The 23279-nt window shown below is 34.5% G+C and overlaps 1 protein-coding gene across 3 annotated transcripts in view; it reads left to right on the top strand.

Moving 5' to 3' along the window:
* The window catches only part of RC3H1 (ring finger and CCCH-type domains 1), a 70958-nt gene that overhangs the window by 44773 nt on the left and 2906 nt on the right, over positions 1–23279 (top strand). For 2 of the 3 annotated variants that reach the window (XM_040263942.1, XM_040263941.1), the window contains 12 exons: positions 3001–3119; positions 4425–4537; positions 7844–8125; positions 8469–8683; positions 10244–10614; positions 11170–11337; positions 15635–15787; positions 17803–18016; positions 18472–18562; positions 18690–18822; positions 20566–20742; positions 22034–22149. In XM_040263942.1, coding sequence (XP_040119876.1) covers positions 3001–3119; positions 4425–4537; positions 7844–8125; positions 8469–8683; positions 10244–10614; positions 11170–11337; positions 15635–15787; positions 17803–18016; positions 18472–18562; positions 18690–18822; positions 20566–20742; positions 22034–22149 — 2152 coding nt within the window. The remainder of the gene's footprint in view (positions 1–3000; positions 3120–4424; positions 4538–7843; positions 8126–8468; positions 8684–10243; positions 10615–11169; positions 11338–15634; positions 15788–17802; positions 18017–18471; positions 18563–18689; positions 18823–20565; positions 20743–22033; positions 22150–23279) is intronic. The other variant, XM_040263943.1, reaches the window with a different exon arrangement.

Genomic DNA, 23279 nt, shown 5'->3' on the forward strand with positions numbered 1-23279 from the left:
CATCAGTCTGAGCCAATATATTCTACTCCTTCCTTGTGTGACAATGGATAAACCATACTTCTAGCTAAGGCCACCCTCTTTCCTTATGTATTAATATCATCTTGTCAAGTATATCCTTCCAGTAGCCTCTGTTTCTTTTCTTTTTTTTTTTAGACTAGTCAAGTGCAGTAGTGAGAATAGCCTCTGTTTCTTATGTCATCAGTTTTCCTTCTCCATAGAGTAGCTCTGTCAACATACAAACATTTTATCATTCTTTTCATCAAAACCCACTTTTGATATCATTTGCCATCTACCTACAATTCCAGTTCTATACTTTTTATATAGCACTCTCTTGAACACACTCCAATCAGACATTTATCTCTACCACTCAGTCAAAGTGACTTTTCTCAAGGTCACAAGTGACTTCCATGCAGCTAATTCCAAATATCAATTCTTTATTCTCTTTGTGTTTGACCTGTTAGCATTTAACGTAGTTGTTTACTCTCTACTCCTTGTACCACTCTTTTCACTTTTAGGCCACTGTACTCTCCTAGTTTTCTTCTTACTACATTGAAACCTCCTTCTCAGCCTCTTTTGCTGATTTCTTCTTCTCTCCATAACCTCTAAACTTTTTCTTTTTTCCCCCCATATTTTCTAACCTTTGATGTGCTTCCAGAATTTAATCCTTAGGTCTCTTTTCTTTTCTATTTATACTCATTCCCTAGATAATCTCATCTAGTCTCACAGCTTTAGATTTTATTTGTATGACTCACAAACTTGGTATGTTTCATCAGTCCTGAGGCTCACATTTTTTCAGATTTTAGCATTTCTGAAATTGGGCTGCATTTGTATAATCAGTGACATGTAATAATTAGCAATTTTTTTATTTTGGTAGCGCATAAAATGATGATACATATTACAGTTGATGGTGTTTTAAAATCTGTGTAACTTGGTATTTACAGCCTAGATTTTCTTCTTAGATTCATTTGTGATATCTGCCTGCCTGTTATCCAGTAGTTCTACTTGAAAATCTAATAATTTTAAGTAGTATGTCTAAAAGTGAGTACCAGCCCATATCCTCCACCCACCCATCATTCCCATTAGTGACAACTCCATTCTTCCATTTCCTCAGGCCAAATACCTTGGGGATACCATTAACTCATGTTTCTCTCATAAGGTACATCTGATCTATGAACATACCCCATAGGGTCTACTTTTAAAATCTATTCAGAATCCATCTACTTATCACCTCTCTACTACCTCCCTCTTCTATCTTCATGGATGATGGAATAGCCTCCTGTTGTCTGTCTAGTTTTAACATAGGAGCCAGAGTGATTCTATTACCCCTTTGCTCAAAAACTCCAGTGGTTTCCATCACTCAATACAAGCCAGTCTTTTCTGTGACTTACCAGACCTCACATGATCTGGTCTTCCTTTACCTCTCTCCAACTTCTTGTACTCTTTTCCTACCTCATTCATTCCGGATTTCACCTCCATTAACATGTCAGGCATACTCCCATATTAGGGCTTTTGTACTTATTCTTCCTCTTCTTGGAATGTTTTTCTCCCCATATATCATAATAGATCCACAAGGCACACTCAAACCCTACTTTTGAGTCTCTAATCAAATGTAACCTTCTCAAGGAGCCCTTTACAGGCAACCTTGTCTAAAATTTTACACATACTTGTTCTACTCCCTTTCTTTGCTCTATTTATTCAACTCATCATTCTCTAGATAATTTGTGTTTTGATTATTTATCTTATTTATTGTCTGGCTTTTCTCCTTTAATAGAATAAGGATTTTTGTTTCTACCGCTTCTTGAGCAACTTGAATAATACCTGAAACTTTGTAGGTATTCAGTAAAATACTTTGTGTATTACTGTTCTCTTTACTTTCTCTGTGCCTTTATCCTTTTTTCCTGATTAAGTTCCATGTGTCTTTCAAAGCGTAGTTCAAATGCCATCGCCCAGAAGTTTTTCAGTGTTCGAACAGGAAGTCATTTATACATATGCATTCTTGCTTCATTTTATATTTCTTTTAGAGAACATTTCATATTTAGCTTTGTAGTTAATTTTTCCTTTAGGAAATCACAGCACTTACTAAATGAAGAGTGTGTATAGCACAGCTGCTTTATATAATAGCTCTTCTATTAAACTTTTTAAGCATTCTGTTTACCAATACTTGACTTATACAAAATTAAAAATAGACATTACAATTTGGCTTGACTGTAGGCAGTTCACAATTACATTTGATCCAAAGTGTGTTGGTCTGTACTATACTCTCATTTTTTTAGGTGCAAACATTTAAAAACTAAAACTTTTTACATAAAAATCTCAAATTTCAGTTTTCCCTGGGAAACAGAAGTGTATCTAGAAGTGTCATCCTTGCATCTTCACATAACAACAGTCAGCTAAAGTTGAGTAGTCACCGTAACCTTAGATGGGAGACATACTCTTTAACACAGTCCCTGTCACCCTTTTTTTAAAAATCACTTTATCTCTTAGAAATTTATTTTTTACTCTGTTTTTCAGTGATTCTGATGTGAGTTATTTTTTTTTAATTGGAGAATAATTGCTTTACAGTGTTGTGTGTTTCTGCCATACAACAACGTCAGTCAGCCATAAGTATACATATATCCTGTCTGTCTTGAACCTCCTTCCTATCTCCCACCCCACCCCACCCCACCCCTCTAGGTCATCATGGAGCACCAGGCCTGTCACTCTTTATTGTTATTTCCAACAATAAGGGTCTGATGACAGATGCTGTTTATTATCTGTCATATTTCATTCCTGTATGTTACCTTCACACTCTCTGTAGTTATTTTAGTTATTTGCAACCCCTACTTTAAAAGGATATATTTATTTCTTTAAAATGATGTTTAGGTGAATAAGCTATTTCATGAATAGCTATATGAAACGTAGCTTAATTCCACTGAAGTGCTGATACTCCTTTACTAATTTAGTAGTGGGCAGAACTTTGAATAACATAGTTTGAAAAAAATTTTTTTATTTGTTGTATAGATGCTCCTCCTCCTACTTGGGAACAGCTAGAAAATGGGTTGGTTGCTGTGCGTACAGTGGTACATGGGCTGGTTGATTATATCCAGAATCACAGCAAAAAAGGAACAGATCAACAGCAGGTAAGGGAGGTGTTTGAAATTTAGAAGTAAGCTACTGTGGTTATCCTTACAGATAAAAATTAACCCAATAAGATGACGAGAATATTTTTAGACTCTGTAAAGACTAGAAATTAAACTGAAAATTAAAAATCTATTTTTAACTCCCTATTCGAAGATTTATAGTTTAGAATGGTTAGCAGCCAGTGTACTGGATTAGCCTAGTGATTTTGCCTGACGGCATTGAAGTTAAGTAATCCCTGTTGGCATGATGTCGTGCTGGAGTCACTTTTCACATTGGATATAGCAGCATTTGATTCCGTGTTAAAGGTTATTCCAGTTATATAAACTTATTCTTTTCCCAGCTACTAGTGCTTCTCTGATTATAAGTATTACTTTTTAGTGCTAATGCTGTATTTCTCCAGTACTGTTCATGTGTTTTGTAAATGCTTTTTCTCTATTACTATTTAAATATTTTTCATTCATAATGTCTCATGCCAGTGGGCCAAATTTTCCTGAGATATTTTTTATTGGAATATATGGCAGTACAATATAATAGCCTATGTTGTGGCTGGAATTTAAATTTTTACTCCCAATGATTTCATTTCACCCTCAGAATTTATGTTAAGTTCACTTTATCTTTTATTTTGCCATAGTAAGCTTGAGAAGTTAAAATTTTGTTATTAATTTATCTGGCTCAGATAAATATTAACAATTTCTTTAAAAGTAAGAAATATTAGAAGTGTCCTGCAAAGTCGAATAGTACACATACGCTTTTCCCAATCTAAGATCAGAACTTTATTTTATGACTAAGATATTTAGAAAAGTTAACGTTAAAATTTAGTTAAAATTACTTTTTAACTCCCTATTACAAAAATAATATTAACTTTTAAGTTCTTCCCATGTAGATTTGTAGTATGTTATAAAGGAACATAATTGTAGGCATAGTTACATTGAAAACTATCCAAATCAAGTATTAAAAGACAGGGGTTTGCTTGAACCACTGTAAACTCCAGGAGTTTGCTTGTCCACTGTAAAATGTTGGAAGGAAGGTCATAGAGCCCTCATGAGATTGAATCAAGAATTTATGTGATGTGACATGTTTGATAGTTAATATCAACATAGAAAAATCAGGGCTACATTTTTTAAGTAATTTATTTTTGGACTCTCTAAGACCTCAGACAGGATAATGTTCCAGCACTTTTGCTCTGAGTAGTCTAGATAAGTGTATAAGTTAGTCTGAGTTATTCATCTGGATTATTAAGTTCTTTAAATAGTGACACAAAATTTACATTATTTTAAATAGCTAATGTTTAATTTTGATCTTAGCCTCCACAGCATAGCAAATATAAAACATACATGTGTCGAGACATGAAGCAGAGAGGAGGATGCCCTCGGGGGGCCAGCTGTACATTTGCACACTCACAGGAGGAACTGGAAAAGTAAGTTTGAAAGTCATCAGACTTAACCTTCCAATAATTTGTTAGAGAATAATTTGCTGCCATTGAGAAATAAGAAGAAATGTATTTGCATTCCCTTTGATGAATAGGAAATGTGTAGAAAGTAATACAAAACTTTAAAAAAAGAAAAGCAAATCAGTTTCCTTACCTTTCATTACATTGTGCCTACAAATGGAAAACTACTTATGGTTAACTAGATCTAGAAGTGAGTCATTTTCATTACCCCCTCCCCCAAATTAAAAGTCTCAGAATTTTCATCAGCTTTAACTGATTGAACTTAACTAATTGAAAATTGCATTTCCAGTGGAAAAATTTGCCCTTTTTGTCTGTCAAGAAAATACTTACTGCCAGGCTCATTATTACAGATTCTTTCAAATTTCAAGGACCAGATAACTTCAATGATGTTAAATCTCCAGCACAGAGTAAAAAGAAAGGAAAAACCTCTTAATTGTTTTATAAATCCGTGTAACACTGACACTAAATTTGACAAAGATAGCACAATTAAAGAAAGCTACAGATTCATCTCACATGATATTTTTTAAATCCCAGCTATTATAACTTGGAATTCAATACATTAAAATAGACACCATTACAAAGGTGCAAAGGTAACACAGTATAATTACTGTAGGTTAGAGAAGAAGTGTTTTGTAACCATGTGATCATAGCCAAAGATACCAGAAGGCATTTGAATAATATTTGATGTCCATCAAGTTTCCTTGGTAGAACAAAAATGTCATAGATATTTTCCCAACATGATAATTATATCTCAAATCAAGAGCCAGCATGATAGCCTGATGCTTACTTGGTATTAGTTTATTACATACAGTCCTGTTTCAGACAAGAGTCAGGGAAATTTTTCTGCTAGTAAAAAGTGTTATTTAACATTCTGGAAGTTATAGCTAATGTATGTAAGCAAGAGAATAAAATATGCAAAATCATTAAATGGGAAAATTCAAGAGAAATGCTAGAATCAAAAGAACCAAGAACGGGGGCTTCTCTGGTGGCTCAGAGGATAAAGCGTCTGCCTGCAATGCGGGATACCTGGGTTCAGTCCCTGGGTTGGGAAGATCCCCTGGAGAAGGAAATGGCAACCCACTCCAGTATTCTTGCCTGGAGAGTCCCATGGACTGAGGAGCCTGATGGGCTACAGTCCACAGGGTTGCAAAGAGTTGGACACGACTGAGCGACTTCACTCACTCACTCAGCAAACCAAAAAATTATATGAAAGCAAAAAATGAATTGCTTTCATATAAACTAAAAAGGGAAACATAACCAGTTAAAAAATAAGGTGACATTAAAATCCCTTTTGCATTAACAACAAAAAAAGTTAAACACCAAATAATCTAATAAATACCCAGGATCTATATTGAATTGAATTATAAGTTGACTAGATGAAGCATACTATGTTCTTGGATGAGACTTAGCATTATAGAGGTTTTATTTTCTCTTAAACAGTAAATTCAGTGAAATCTCAGAATCTTAACAGGATGATTTTTTGGCCCTAACAGATTCATTCATTTGGAAGAAAAAATATGCCAATAACCAGGAAATTCTGGGGAAAAAAGTCTTCAGTGGGGACTAGACTAATAACTATTAATATTAACCTGTTTTATGAAGCTAAAGTATAAAAACTGTGGTATTGGCGTAGGAATATATAGACCAATGAAATACAGTTGAAAATCTAGAAAGAATTCCAGATACATATAGGAACTGAGCAATGTGAAAAAAAGTGGCATTTCACATCAATATCAAAAAAATATGATGATGAAACAACTCTATTTGAAAAATAATTAGGGCTGGATTCTTAACCTTTACACCAAAATGAATTATAAATTTCTCAGAGATTTAAATATTTAGGAGAAAACTATAGAGTACTTAGAGATTTTTGTTGTTGTTGTTACATCATCTTATGTAGGAAAGGATTTTTTTTTAATATAATTTTATTTATTTATTTTTGATTGCATGGGTCTTGTTTGCTGCATGGGCTTTTCTTTAGTTGTGGTGAGTGGAGACTACTCTAGTTGCGGTGCACAGGCTTCTCGTTGCTGTGGCTTCTGTTGTTTGCGGAGCATGGGCTCCAGAGCACTCAGGCTTCAGTAGCAGGACACGGGCTCAGTAGTTGCAGCTCCGAGGCTCTAGAGCACAAGCTCAGTAGCTGTGGCACCCAGGTTTTGTTTCCCCGTGGCATGTGGGATCTTCCTGGACAAGGGATCAAACCTGTCTCCTGCATTGGCAGGTGGATTCTTTACCACTAAACTGCCAGGGGAGCCCAGGAAAGGATTTTTGAAGAATGACACCTGCATGCATAAAGAAGATGAATAAATTTGATTAAATGAAAGTTAAAAATTAAGATAATGGCTCAAACACCACAGATATAAAAAAGAAGGAAAAATGGTGGTGAAATGACATGATACCTATAACACAAAATGATCTCCTACAAATCTATAAGAAAGAAAAGAACCAGTAAATACATGGATCAGACATGTAAACAATTCACCGAAGAAACACAAATGGCCAGCAAACATGTGAAACTATGTTCAGTTTCACTAATTGTTAAAGAAATGCAAATTAAAATAAAACTTGATTTTTTTTTAACTGTCAGACACTGAGACTAGTCAATGTTTAGTAAGATATTAAGAAAAAGCCTTTTTTTTTTCTTTTAATCAGTAGGAGTTATAATAGCTTTGGACATTATAACAATTTCTAATGTGCATACATTAAACTTAGTAATTCTGCTTTTGGTTATTACACAGGTGTGAAGTATATGTATATAATTTTCTATTACCACATTGTTTTAATAGCAAAAATTAGGGGCAACCTAGGTATACTGACATAAAGGAATAGTTAAGATTTTGAAGTAGAAGAAAAAATTTACTAAGCAGCCATCAGTTCAATTCAGTTCAATCACCCAGTCATGTCTGACTCTTTGCCATATATAACACTATTTCTGTAAATAATAATCTTACAAACGTAAGAATATTAATCTAGTGCATAGAGTGGAAAAATGTGTATTATATATCAAACTGTTAACAGTAGTTACTGTTGATGGGTGGTCCCCCCCCACCCCCTACTCCAAAGTTTGTGTATGTGTGTCTATATATATATATACAGACACACACATATATATACACAAGTTTCCAAGATGATAGCTAGAGCCAGTGTTTCAAGAGAATTTCTAGAAAGTGATATGCTCAGTATCTTTTCCTTTTGTATCTTAAATACATTTTATTTCTTGATTTTTGCTTGCACAATTTTGGTTTTTGTTGTGCACCTTTGCTTTTTCTATAGATTTCGTAAAATGAACAAACGCCTGGTTCCCAGAAGACCCCTGAGTGCCTCTTTGGGTCAACTTAATGAGGTGGGCCTGCCTTCAACAGCTATCCTTCCGGAAGAAGGGGCAGTGGATCTGCCTAGCAGAAAAACCCCTGCTCTGCCAAATGGGATTGTATCAGCAGGGAATACAGTAACACAACTGATTCCACGAGGGACAGACCCCAGCTACGAGTCCAGTCTGAAACCAGGAAAGATCGATCACCTGAGCAGTAGTGCCCCTGGGTCCCCTCCTGACCTGTACGTTGTTTTTACTAACATTTATTTAAAGTTTCTTTATTGACATAAAGTAGAAGGAAGAAAGAATAATCAGTGTTTTGTTTAGGGGAGGGGAAAAACCCTTAACTGGATGGCTCTATTCTGTTGTTCTTTATTTCTATTTCATGTGCCAGTGATATTTTGAGGAACAGTATTGGTGACATAAGATCAAAGTTTGCAAAATTTGTGGAAAACAATGGTTATTGGAAGAAACCGTTTCCCAAATTTTGGCAGTTTTTTTTTTTTTTAAACATGTAACAGTTTGTATACATTTAGAAATGTTTTCAAGACCTTAAACTTGACATGCAGACTCTTGCTCCTATAGGCTAGAATCAGTCCCTAAGAGTATTTCTGCCTTGCCTGTTAATCCACATCCTGTACCTCCAAGAGGACCAACAGAGCTGCCCCCTATGCCTGTCACTAAACCTCTTCAGATGGTGGCGCGAGGTTCTCAGCTCTATCCAGCACAGCAGGCTGACGTTTATTACCAGGATCCTCGAGGAGCCGCTCCACCGTTTGAACCAGCACCTTATCAGCAGGGTAATGATCTTTCATTTATGTCACTCACTTTTCTTAGGAGTTACAAGAATGATTTCAAGTAAGAGTGACCATATTTTCAGTAACCTCCTCAAAATAAATAAATGCTTTTTCTTAATACTTGGGAAAAAATGAAGTTATATGATCAGCTAAATAATATGAAATAAATGAAGTAGCAAAGCTAGGAAAACCAGTTTACCCTAACTGCTAGAAGCAGTTATATATTAAAAGTGTTTACATATTTATGGAAATAAGTCATTCAAGTAGACAATGGAAATTTGCTGAGGCAATATATATTTTCCTGACAAAAGTTTTCTTCAAGCATGAGAAAAGAATATAATATTATGGTGAATATAAAACACACATGGTACATTTTTTCCTTTCAGTTGTCACGTAATATTTTTTCTAGGTCCTATAATATACATGAAAAAATACAAATATGTACTTCTAGAGAGTTTATAGTATAGAATCAATATTAGAAAGAATAGAAAACTATATGTGTTAGAGTATATCTATATACATGTTTGAAATGAGGTGTTCAGTTGTGGTGGTTAATATTAGTGTGGTAGAAATTAACTGCAAGACTCAAGGAAGATCATTGAGAACTTGAGGACTCAAAAGACTCTGGAAGAATGCCCTAAATAGAGGGTTTGGGAATAGAAAGGAAAATTTACAAATGGATTGTAAAGATGAGAGTCTAGAGTCAAGGAGGAGTAAGACTATTGATAATCCAGGTGTGACTTGAGGTCTGGACTAATGTGGTGAGAACATAGGAAGCAGGTATTTGAGAAAACAGACATAGCCAGTTTTAATGGTAATACTAGGTATGGAGAATGAGTTTTCACATAATGTAATTCATGTTAAAAAAAAAAATGAAGAAAATATGTATAGGAAGCTTCTGTCCTAATTTTCAACAGAGGCGCTCATCAGTTGAGGTAAATGTCTTGAAATTGGGAAGCTACTGCCACAACTGTTGGGTCGGGAACTCTAGGAGACTTCCCTGGCAGTCCAGTGGTTAAGATTCCATGTTTCCACTGCAGGGGGCACAGGTTAGTCCCTGGTTGGGGAACTAAGAGCCTACGTGCCTTTCAGCACGGCCAAAAAAAAAGAACTCTGGAGTTACGCAGTTAGCTACTCTTATCTATCTGTACCAGTAGAATGGATCTTTTGAGGGCCATATCTCTTTGCAGTTAACTCAGTCTCACATTCTAAACTTAGGCAAATGAAAGATTTGTGGAACCTAAGCTTCAGGAAAATAGTTTTTTTGCTTTCCAGTGTTTGCAGTATATTAGGCACACCAGAAAGATGATCAGAGAATTGAGAGAGCCAGTTTACTGTTGTAGACTGTGAGTAGATTGATGTTTTCAATAATTTGGAAGGAGAATTTTTGCTTGATATTTTTCATAAATCTAGCCTGACTACATACCTAAGCAGAGGGGAAAACATCTAAAAAATGAGTGGATTTTTTATTCTTTGCTGTTGAAATATTTTAAAAAGAAAAGTCTTACATAGGAAAATAGATTGGCTGATTGTTGCTTTTGGTTGCTCTTTTGTATTGTACAGGTATGTACTATCCACCACCACCACAGTGTGTGTCCCGCTTTGTCCGACCTCCACCATCTGCTCCTGAACCTGGTGCTCCCTACTTGGATCATTATCCGCCGTACCTCCAAGATCGTGTAGTGAACTCACAGTATGGCACACAGCCACAACAGTACCCACCTATGTACTCACCACACTATGATGGCCGTCGAGTATACCCTGCTCAGTCTTATGCAAGAGAGGATATTTTCCGAGAAAGTCCTATACCCATTGAGATTCCACCTGCAGCAGTGCCACCCTATGTACCAGAACCCAGAGAAAGATACCAACAGATGGAAGGTTACTATCCAGTGGCTCCACACCCAACTCAGATCAGACCTTCATACAACAGAGTATGCTGAGTTCTTTTTATTGTTATTAATGTAGATTTAATTAGACTGTTGCTTACAGTGATTTTTTTGTTTAACCTTTTATCATGGTAATAACGCTTTGATCAGTTAATTCTTTTAAAAGAAAGCATCTTTTGTCACCTTTTCATAATCTTCATAGGTTTAAGTTTTATTTATTTTTTTACTATTAAAAGGGAAATAAATTACTGCCCCACTCCCACTAACCCATCTTCGTTTTTGAAAATGTTAGATGATTTTATTAACATTTCTAGATTCATTTAGAAAGTATGGTCTCTGACCAAGAAAAAGAAACTTACATTTAGGTCTTTGGGAAGTCCTGAGAACTTTTAGGGGTTTTGTTTTGTTTTATTAAGTCTTGCTATTTCCAGATGTTAAGATGAATATCAGTTCAGTTCAATCGCTCAGTTGTGTCCGACTCTTTGCGACCCCATGAATCACAGCAGATGAGTATACGGGCTAGTTATTCAAAATATGTGCTAAGTGAATCAACGTGTCCTGAAATTCTTTTTCAATTTGTACTCATCTTTTCACTTTTAGGAGCCTCCATACAGTCGGCTTCCGCCTCCTCCCCAGCCCCATCCTAGTCTAGATGAGCTACATCGAAGACGAAAGGAAATAATGGCACAGCTAGAAGAAAGGAAGGTTATCTCTCCACCTCCTTTTGCACCTTCACCAACATTGCCTCCTACCTTCCATCAGGAGGAGGTAAGCCTGTGGCTTTTTAGTCTTATTTATCAAATTTTCCTTTATCAGCGGTTTAAGTAATCTTCACCCTTCCCAAGATCATGAAGATATTTTTCTGTTTTCTTTTGCAAGGTTTATTATTTCACATTTTGATCTGTAATCCATCTAGAATTGATTTTTGTATATAATATCATAATCTGGTCACAGTCAGGTGACTGTTTATGTTTCAGTTTCATTGATCTGTTTCTCTGTCCTTCTACCAACACCACACTGTCTTCATGTGGTGATATATGTTTTCCAGTTTTGGTCTTTAGGTTTATCTTTGCTGTTCTTTGTCCTTGGAAATTCCAAACATACTTTAGAATCAGCATGTGGATGTCCACAGAAATATATGCTGCGGTTTTTATTAGGATTACATTGAATCTCTGGATCTGCACAACCCAGTATGCTAACCACTAGCCACATGTGGATGATGATACCTAAAATAAGCCTAATCTGAGTTCCCTGGTGCTATAAGCATAAAACATATATTGGGTTTGAAGATTTAGTACCCCCTTAAAAATATTTCAGTAATACATTTATATTAATTTATATAGTCTATATAATAATTATGATTATAAATAATATATATTAATTACATGTTAAAATTATACTACTTTGGATTATTAAGTTAAACAAAATGTATTGTTAAAATTATTTAACAATTTAACCTCTCCTCCAGGGGATCTTCCCCTCCCAGGGATTGAACCTGGGTCTCCTGTGTTGTAGGCAAATTCTTTACTGTCTGAGCTACCAGAAAAGCTCCCTTTTCATTTTGGATTATTAAATGTATTGTTAAAATTAATTTTATGTTTTTATTTTTTAATGTGCCTATTAAAAAATTTTAGGTTATATGTGGGTCAGTTACATTTTTCACTGGACAGTGTTGCTTTAGATCCATTTGGGGAGAAGTAACATCTTTCCAGTAGTGAGTCTCCAAGAACATGGTATACTCTCCATTTTCTTGAATATTCTTTAATTTCTCTCAATAATGTCCTACCTCGTACTGTTTTCAGTGTCTTTCACATCTTTCATTAAACATATTCCTAGAAAACTAATGTTTTTGAAGATGTTTTAAATGGAATCCTTTTTGAAGTTTCATATTCTCTTTGTTCTTATTACAGAGAAATTAAGTAGATTTTTATGAATTTTGATCCTTGTGTTCAGCAGCTTTGGTAGATTTCCCTATTAATTCTAGTATTTGTTAGTGGATTCTTTTGGATTTTTGTGTTCTCTATGAATGGTGACCATTTTGCTTTCTCCTTTTCTGTTCTTAAGTATTTTCTTTTTCTTATTAGTTATGTAAGCTAGATCCTCCAGTGTTAATATTAGAAAGAGAAATGATGATAGGTTTTCTTATTTCTGGTCTTTGAGCAAATGAAACTTCTAACAGTTTACCATTATGATATTTGCTGTCAGCTTTTTCTAGATAATCTTTATCAGGTTAATAAAGTTTCCCTGTATTCCTAGTTTTAGACTAGTTTTATAACTGAGACATGTCAAAGTTTTGTTAAACTCAATAGCGAGGAAAACAGTAGGATGATAAGGTTGATTCAAGTACAAGAGACAGGCTAATATAAGTAGTGAAAGGCAGAAAAACACTGAAATAGTTGCTAGAATAAATTATTGAATAAATTAGAGAGTAATAAACAATAATTTCAAGACAATGCTAAAAGTTATTATGAGTATTAGCTTACTATCTTTTTAATGTCAATGGCACCCCACTCCATTACTCTTGCCTGGAAAATCCCATGGATGGAGGAGCCTAGTAGGCTGCAGTCCATGGAGTCGCTAAGAGTCGGACACAACTGAGCGACTTCACTTTCAATTTTCACTTTCATGCATTGAAGGAAATGGCAACCCACTCCAGTGTTCTTGCCTAGAGAATCCCAGGGACGGGGGAGCCCAGTGGGCTGCCATCTATGGTGTCACACAGAGTCAGACACAACTGAAGCGACTTAGCAGCAGCAGCAGCAGCAGCATGTTAGTAATAATTTTTTTCCTTCGTTAGTCTTACTAGGGATTTATCATCTTTTCAGAAAGCTATCTTTTTGCTTTGTTGATCTTATGTATTTATTTTGGCTTGTTGTTACTACTGCCTCAGCTCAGTGTATATAGCCATTTTAAGTCAAATAGATTTATTTCGTATGGATGCAGTTTATATTATGTAAGGAAAATGTCTTACATGTTTTATGTGTAGAATTATAATTCTAAACAGTATTTCTAAGCAATGAAAGTTGAAAAGTAAAGTATACCATATTGCATATAATAAACAGTAAACTTTGGGATGTATGAAAGTAAAATTACTAACGATAGTTCACAGTATCTACCTTTCCTATCTAAACACTGGAAGAATTTTCCACAGTAATGTAGGTTAGGTTAATTAGTAAAGATGTAACATCTTCTCTTAATATAATTTTACTTGTAAAGGTTAAACATGACATGATATTTTTTCAAAAACTATTAGAGACATCCCTGAGCTTTGTTATGCCATACCATTTTTTGAGAAATATGGAAAGCAATATGACACCATGAAAAGTGAGCCAGTTTTAGAATGAAATACACTTATCTATCAGGCTCAGTTTTGTGGCTCAGATCTTTTGTAAGTTACTTAGCTTTCCTTAACCTTGAGGCTCAGGTTTCTCTATTTGTAAATCAAGCATAACAAAACCTACCTCATAGTGCTGTGGTGAAAATTAAATGTGACATAAGGCATCTGGCACATAGTAGGCATTCAGTAAATTATAACTATTTGTATTTTTTTATTTCCAAAAAATAATAATGTGTGACTGTTAAGGAACTTTAGAATTTGTCTCATTACTAACATAATAAAGCTATATAATTAAACTTCAGTTCTCATTATTATAACCCAGCATATAGTTATACTAAACTGATACATTATGAAAATAATGTAACATAGAAATTTCTCCAAAATCTCATTTTCTGTATCATTGTCAGTTTATTATATATTTCAACTTTTTAATATGTATTTCAACTTTTCTGTACGTGAACTAACGTATCATTATAATTTTTAATAGGATTATTTAGTAATTACATCTTCAGGTTTTCTGTTTTGCATATTTTTTTTTTTTTTACTTTACTTTACTTTTGTTTTTACTTTACTTTATCCTGCATGTCTTGCTGTTGGAGGCAGAAAATGGTCTTGTTAGTAGGTCATGTCTTTTAAAAAACTAGTTGTTTTATACAAAATTTGTCTGTGGAGGAGACATGTAAAAAAGAGATGGAATTTTTAAAATAGAAGTAGGACAAAAAAAAACGGAAAGAGGTTATACACAATGGAAACAGGGGTTGTGCTTGAAAATGCGTGGTATTTATGAACAGCAGATCCTTCTGCCATTGCAGAAGACCAGAATGATGACTCAGAAAATAGAATTTTTTATTTTATTTTTTTTCAGTATAGGGGAAGCATAGAGTCATTTAAATGTACCAGTATCCCCCTGGAGTGTTAGTATGCCAGTATGTACATCTGTGAGAAAGTGAAGGCAATTTAGTAGTGTTCTAGCACTCCTTATACTGGTATAACCTTGTTCAGATCACCCATGTTGTCTCACCTGGACTTGAAGAACATATGAGATAGTATAAGCACTTAGAAGGCTGTAAAAGTTTACACAAATGTGAATGTAAGTAAAAATACATCAGACTTAGAATACCTATTTGGTTATTATATAACTTCAGAGCTCATCTTAAGAATATTTGGAATCTTCACCTTATTGAATCAACATAAGGACCAGATTTTATTCAAGATACAAGTTGTTGCTATTGAAGAGATTTCAGGGAAAAAGTCATTATGTCATCATGTACTTACTAGAACATTTAAGATTACATTTTAAAGAGTGTTTAGTGCTCTTGCTTACCTGAAATATTATTGAAAGAAACATTAAAAAGATTCTAGCAAAACCAGGGCCTAGTACTCATTTGCTTAAATGTTAACTTAATCTGTTGAGAAAGAGGGTGAGCAAATTGCTTCAAAAATCCTAATTTGATTCTTTGAAAGATTTTGAGATACTTCTTTTTGACCTTGTGTTAACAAAGTGTAATGGCTCAACATCAGTTTTTGTTTGTTTTATATTTTTGTTTTGTTTTGTTTTTTTGTTTTATATTTTTCATAGTCAACAAAAATCTTCTATTGTGACACAAATCAAATTACCATTATTTTGTTGCTTTAGCATGATGTTCTAGAGAAATTCCTGCTTTCTCTGTGTTGTTACTCATAGACCTGTTTCCTATTTTGTTTCCTTTTTCTTTTTTCTATCCCTAGTTTTTGGATGAAGACTTGAAGGTAGCTGGGAAATACAAAGGAAATGATTATAGCCAGTATTCACCTTGGTCATGTGACACTATTGGCTCCTACATTGGAACCAAAGATGCAAAACCTAAAGATGTTGTGGCAGCAGGGAGTGTGGAAATGATGGTATGTGTAACAGCTAAGCCGTAATTCTATACTGTGTGATAGAATTATATTTAAAACTTTTTTTTATTTCTTTTATAATTCTTAACTCTTAAGTTTAAACAATAAAGTTGAATTAGTGAACAACACTAGTTTTTGTGTCACAATTATAGTTACTTAGCTTCAAATAAGCTGTGGTGTACTGAAATGTATTACACTAAAATCATTTTATTTTTTAACAAAAAGTAGTGTAACACCAGTGGATCTCATACTCAAGCTTAAAATATATGACTATTTTATCTTAATTGCTTCTTTATCCTTTAAAGAAATAAAACTTTACCTAAGTAATTAAATCCGACTTTCTATACCTCCCTAATCTCATTTTCTGCTTCTCTCCTTCCCTGGAGTTAAGGTAAATCCTATCCTGAATTGAGAGTTTATTTCATGAATACTTTTATTCGACTTATAAACAATTTTGTTTTTAATATTTATAGACCTTATACATATTATAAATTTCAGCTTATGTTTTCTTTCAGCATTGTTTTTGAGATGTATCCAAATTTATACTAGTCCAAATTCATTCATTTTCACGTCTTTTATCAGATACCATTTATGATAACTGATATACAATAAATAAATATAATTGTTTATTCATTTTCATGTTGATATTTTTAGGCTGTTTTTGATCTTTTATTATTATCTACAGTGCTACAGTAAACATTCTTGCCTATGTTTCCTTGTTTACATGCATGAAATTTATGTTTAGTAGTGTTGATGAGTTAAAGGTATGCCTTGACTTTTTTTTTTTTACTATTATTCTTAAGCCATTTACCTTATTAATTCTAAGAAAGATTCCCTGGGTTGTTAGATGTAGATTTTTAAAGAGAAAGACTTGTCCAGCAGGTTGAGAGAAGACCAGTTCTTGGTAATAGAAAAGCAAGACTTAGATGCCAGTATAACTATAAATGAGTGAAGTGGCATCTATAGCATGAGTATGATTAGATGCCAGGCAATAAAAAAAGAAGAAAAGAAAGAAAGGAATATAGAGGAGAAAAAAGCAGAAAGGAACCTTTTGCTTTTCTGTAGTGGGTTTAGGGCAACATTGTTTTTAGGCCATAAGAAACAGCCTCTCTAAGAACAGGAATGAGATAAGGAGGCAGAGTAGATAGAAACCTTTGTTTCAGAGAGAGTAATTAAAATGAGTTTTATAAATTACTGAAGAATAAAAATGTTGTCCAACCTAACCTACATGTTGTTGAACATTTCCCAAATGGATAAAAATCTCGCCCAGTGTTTCCCAAACATGAATCTGGATGTGAATTCTAATCCTTAGAATTTAACCTAAGGATCTGTTAAAGTTCAAGTTCTAATTCAGTAAGACTGGGATGAGACCTGAAATTCTGCATTTTTAATGAGTTCTACAGTGATGCTGTTGCTTCTGGACTTTGGGCTATACTTTGGGCTTCCCTGGTGGCTCAGCTGGTAAAGAATCCGCCTGCAATGTGGGAGACCTGGGTTCGATACCTGGGTTGAGAAGATCCCCTGGAGAAGGGAATGGCTACCTACTCCAGTAATGTGGCCTGGAGAATTCTGTGGAGTATGAAGTCCTTGGGATCACAAAGAGTCAGACAGGACTAAGTGACTTTCACTTCACTTTAAGTAGCAAGGGTCGGACAATTCAGTTTCCATTTATCTTTCTGACCAAAATTCCTTTTAAAAGCCTATGTTGGCACATATTTTTAAAGAATGTTTATATATATCTATTTGAATGTGTACATATATATATTTGTATTTGTGTATATATATGTATACTGGATAATGATGTAGAAAATATTTCTGATGATGTAGAAAAAAATACCATTATAAAGAGTAATCAGAGATTCAAAAGGTAGTGTTTTATATGACAACTAAAAGCAACCAATGATTTTAGTTTTTACCAGTAAAAACATTATGCTGTATTTTAACCTTATTACAGAGCTAGAGGAAATTATGTTAGAGATCTAAGTGAGGGGTGGATTTCTCATTTCATTTTTTCTCAGAATGTGGAGAGTAAAGGAATGAGAGACCAGCGATTGGACCTTCAGAGAAGAGCAGCAGAAACCAGTGATGATGATCTCATCCCATTTGGAGACCGACCAACAGTATCTCGGTTTGGTGCCATTTCTCGATTTTCCAAAACGATATATCAGGGTGCTGGCCCAGTGCAGGCTATGGCACCTCAGGGAGCTCCGACAAAATCTATTAACATTTCAGGTAATCAGAGGTAACCAGATTTTAGAGGGTTCATATTCACAAAGCCAACACTACCTTCTCCCTATTTACGATCAGTGCTCTTCATAATCTTCAGGGCAGTAGTCTTCAAAGTATTCTGTGGAATTAGCCCTGCAGAAAAGTAATTATAACCTGAGGAATTGTAGGGGTACAAACTAAAATGTCTGTATATGAGGATAAGCTATGTGTTTTTTAATAGTTTCATTGTTTTTGTTAAAATAACACATCTTATTTTTTTAAAATTCATACCAGAGGAAAAATTACAAAGACTGATATTTTAGAGGGGGAAAAAACAAACATCAATACCCTATTACCATTTTGGTAGCCATCTTTGAAGATAACTGTACAGAATATAGCTTTGACTTTTAGACTGTGACTATCTGAAAAGAATCAAATCCATGAATTGCATCATTTCACTGTAAATTACTCTCTTACAGATTATGGTCCATATGGAACCCATGGTGGCTGGGGAGGTTCTCCATATTCACCTCATCAAAACATACCTTCTCAGGGGCACTTCAGTGAGAGGTATTACATCATTCTTATTACTTTTACAAACCTTTAAAATTACTCAACTTGCTTTGTTTTTCTGATCAATAGTATTTTTTTTTAAATAAAATTTAAAATTTATTCCACATTTTCCTTCCCACCAAAGGGAGAGAATATCTATATCAGAAGTGGCTAGTCATGGAAAACCTCTTCCGTCTGCTGAGAGGGAACAGCTACGACTAGAATTACAGCAGCTAAACCATCAAATTAGCCAACAGACCCAGCTACGTGGACTAGAGGTACAAGCTTAGAGATATTCCAGTTTTTAAAGTGTTCTCAAAGACATTTTAAAAGGAGGAGCTTTTGAGGTTCAATGAACCTCAAACTTTAAAGTCTTTTTCTTAATAGTATAGGTGTCCATTTTTCAAAGAATTTTAATACTTTGAAGTTTTCAGACTTCAGGAAATTTAGAATTTCTACTATCTGAGAATAGAAAACATATATGTTTTATATGTTATTATATATAAACTCTTTTAATATTTTTATACTCTATAATATTTTAGATAATCTAAATTTCCTAGATTATCTAAAAAATAAAATAAAATATATAAAAGGAGCTTATATTCCCTGATAACACATTTAAGTTGAGGGTATATGATATAGTTTTTTAATCAACAGATGGTTTTAACTTAATTTTGTTTTTAACTTCTCACATTTTCTTTAATTTTTAAAAATTTCTCTTACTTCTTTTATTCCTCAGTATCTTTAGTAAAAGCTCACAACTTTAACCTAAAAAAAAAAATCCTCTACATAATAACAACACCTTTCATTAATATAGTTTTTTCACTTTATAAGTTATTATTACATATCTTATTTGACCCATATGGGTTCCTGACATGTAGATTGAGCAAGTGGTATTTTCCTCCGTTTTTGGTTGAAGGATATGAATTTCACAGAGATTGAACATGAACCCAAGTCTTCATACTCCAAGTTCAGTGTTCTTGCCACCATGCTGTCTAGTACTTAAGAGAAACAGAATGTCAGAAGACAAAAAATTCTTGAAATTCTTTAAGTGCCACATCAGAAGACTAGGTTTTGTTTATATTATCCTTTGGATTGGAACATAGACTTTGAATATGAAAAGCTAAAGACATTCTGGTGATAAATGCATTGCTCTCTTCTGAAGAAAAAGATACTCTTAGAATGTTAGTCTTTATCTTTCTACCAAGATCTTTAATAATATGTAAGGCATTGCTTTGGAAATAAATTTCTAACTGATTCTGTCTTAGACTTTCTTATTAGCAAGACCAATAGGTAGGATGTTTTGTGTGTTTGCTTGCTTGTTTTTGAGCATGTTTCTGGCTTATACTCTTATGTAAGCGATAGTTTAGAAATATAAACCTGTATAGTATTCATGTTTGTCTCCTTTTTCCATTGCTTTATTTACATTGGTCCAAAACTTCTTGCTAATTCCTATTGTAAGAAAAAAGAATGCTATGTTTATTATGTTCATCTTCAGGTAACTAGTTATTAAAGATTTAGACCTTTAACTTCATAAAATATAATTCTTTACCTTGCTATTTCATGGCTTTTTATCTTAGTTGAAATTTCCTAGACTGATTTTCTGTTCCAAAAAGTTTCAGCACTGTTTAACTCACTGTGGTTAAAAGTCCTTGTCATTACTGAAGTTTCATTGAAAGAAATTATAGAATTTATTTCAGAAAAAATTCAGTTAAAAAGAAAAAAAAAGCACATTTATAATTTTCCCCCCACATTTATAGTTGACTTCTCTCTTAAATAAGAAAAGAAGAGTGATTTAAACCAAAGATTAAATTACTGTTCACCAAGTTTAAATCCCCCATCTTTTTCCTTTTTTATTCAAATGGTATTCAAAGAAACAGTGCCTTATAGTTGGATCATTTTTATTGCAAATATATGTGAGTAATAAGCTACTTAAGGCTGTGGTCTGGAATCGGGCCTGGTCATTCTGTGCTTGGTGTGAAATGTGTTGAGCTGTGTATGTGCTTGGCTTTATGCACTAGGCTGTTAGTAACAGACTGGTGTTGCAGAGGGAGGCGAACACCTTGGCAGGCCAGTCACAGCCACCACCACCACCACCACCTCCAAAATGGCCTGGAATGATCTCAAGTGAGCAGTTGAGCTTGGAACTGCACCAGGTGGAAAGGGAAATTGGGAAGAGAACCCGGGAACTGAATATGGTAAGTGTTACTGTGGAAAGAGAGAGGGAGGGTGAAAGGAAACCTGTGTGTAGTTGTGTCACTGAACTTGTGGCTCTAGAGTTCTAGAATCATCTAGAGCTATAGAATCATTACCCCAAGGCTAAAATGAGTGATTAGTACTTAGAAAGAGTGTCATGAAAATTGACTGCTTTCTTATTTTATCACTTTTCTCCTCATTTATCTATTGGTTTGAGTGTGTTTTTTTGTCTTAGTTTTCTGTATTTATAATAAAGTTTTGAGGAAAACAGGGTGCTTATCTGAAAGTTACTAAATTTCTGTTAAACATGTTGGTTAAGGAAGCAGAGGGGATGGCATTTTTTGCAGTGCTATGTTATCCAAGGGCTTCCTTGAAGCTCAGTTGGTAAAGAATCTGCCTGCAGTGGCAGGAGACTCCGGTTAGATTCCTGAGTCAGGAAGATCTGCTCGAGAAGGGATAGGCTCCCCTCCAGTATTCTTGGGCTTCCCTTGTGGCTCAGGTGGTAAAGAATCTACCTGCAATGTGGGAGACCTGGGTTCAATCCCTGGGTTGGGAAGATCCCCTGGAGAAGGGAAAGGCTACCCACTCCAGTGTTCTGGCCTGGAGAATTCCATGGCCTATGTAGGCTATGGGATTGCAAAGATTCGGACACGACTGAGTGACTTTCACATCACATGTTATACAAAGGTATATTACCAAGTAACATTTCTAGGTTTCACAGCCCTTAAGTTATTGATGACCTGTTTTTTGTCATGAATGAAATGCTATCAGCATATTCTCTCGTGTGGAATTGAATCCACAGATATGCTTAGGATTTATGTTACGGTACACGAACACTCATTTCAGTAAATTTTGAATCTTAGGTGATTGAAACATTCCTTCAGATTGCATGGTAATTGATATTTCTTTTTGTTGTTGTTGCATAGTTTTCACATTGTTTTAAAGGAAATACATGGGGCTTACTTGTTTTTCAGTTTTCAATAAATGTGTTATAGATACATTTGACTTGATTTTACTTTGACTTGATTTTTCTGAATCATCAGTTTTCCTATGAGATTTTCCAGTGTTAACATGAGACATTGCCCCCTTATTGCCCATCTTGGATGATGAGCAAGTGGACCATACTCCACTATATTTTTGTGTTGCTGTTCTTTAAATCTGCCTGTTTCTTTGGTCATTTTACAGAACTACGTATGATTTCTGTTCATCACTTCGTATTACTTGTAGCTGGTTTCTCCTCCATCAGCACTATTAAATAGAAGATAATCAAATTTATTTCCTTTTCTTTCAAAGGAGAACCAGTGTTCTCTGGACATGAAAAGCAAATTGAATACAAGTAAGCAAGCAGAAAATGGACAACCAGAACCACAAAATAAGGTTCCAGCTGAGGACCTTACGTTGACATTTAGGTAAGGAAAGGGACACTTCCATATAGTCTCATACAGTCATGATAGAAGCACTCTTATAAATATAATTTGATTTTTACAATATCATTATTTTGTATACCTTGAGAAAAGAATATTTTTAAATTTGAGAGTTAATAAAGGGGCTTCCTTAGTGGCTGAGTGGTAAAGAACCTCCCTGTCAGTGGAGGAGAAACAGGTTCGATCCCTGGGTTGGAAGATCCCCTGGAGAAGGAAATGACACACCACTCCCGCTACAATCCATGTGGTCACAAAGAGTTGGACACAACCTAACAACTAAACAACAAAAAGGAGTTAATAAAACTTATTTTAGAATAGAGTCAAGGTTGAATTATCTGTTATATCCTGAATAGATATATCCTGAATTATCTATCCAGGAAATGAAAATTTCTCCTTCGATCTCCTTCTTCCCCTTAAAACCATTGTTAACATTTTGATGTATATATACCCTTAAGTGTGCAGGCATTTAGCCTCTTTCACCCACATATCCCCTGTTCTATCCCGCCTGGTTTGTAATTTGGTCTATCCATATCACCCATTAGTCTTCTACAGGTACAGAAGAATACATATCAACTATTATGAACAACCCTGCAAAAAATATATTGTAGTTAATTCTTTGTACATCTTGCACCTTAGGATATTTTGCAGCTAGGGCACTTTGAGGCTTTTAATGCATAGTCCTGAGTTGCCTTCCTGATGATATACAACAATTTCTAATGCTCTGTTGCTTCCAGGCTTAAGTTTTTATCTGTTTAAATCCATGTGTTATCTTGTCCTAGTAAACCTGCTAAAGCAGGGGTCAGCATTTTTCCTAAAGGCCAAATAGTGAATATTTAAAATTATTAGTCTTACTATCCATGTCAGAACTCTCAGTTCTGCTGTTGTAATGTGAAAGCAGTCATAGACAATATGTAAACAGATGGGCAGGCTGTGTTCCAATAAAACATTTTTACAGAAACAGGTAAACAAAACAAAAACCAGTCACCTAGCTTGTCTTAGTTTACCAACCCATATGCTAAAATAAAGCATGGATATAGAGCTGTAAATTAAAGTTTGAAAGCCATTCATGTATTTTCCATAGTGCTATATAGAAAGGCCCTGTTGATTTTATTCTA

Source organism: Oryx dammah, unplaced genomic scaffold, assembly GCF_014754425.2.
Source record: "Oryx dammah isolate SB20612 unplaced genomic scaffold, SCBI_Odam_1.1 HiC_scaffold_21, whole genome shotgun sequence".
Classification (NCBI taxonomy): domain Eukaryota; kingdom Metazoa; phylum Chordata; class Mammalia; order Artiodactyla; family Bovidae; genus Oryx; species Oryx dammah.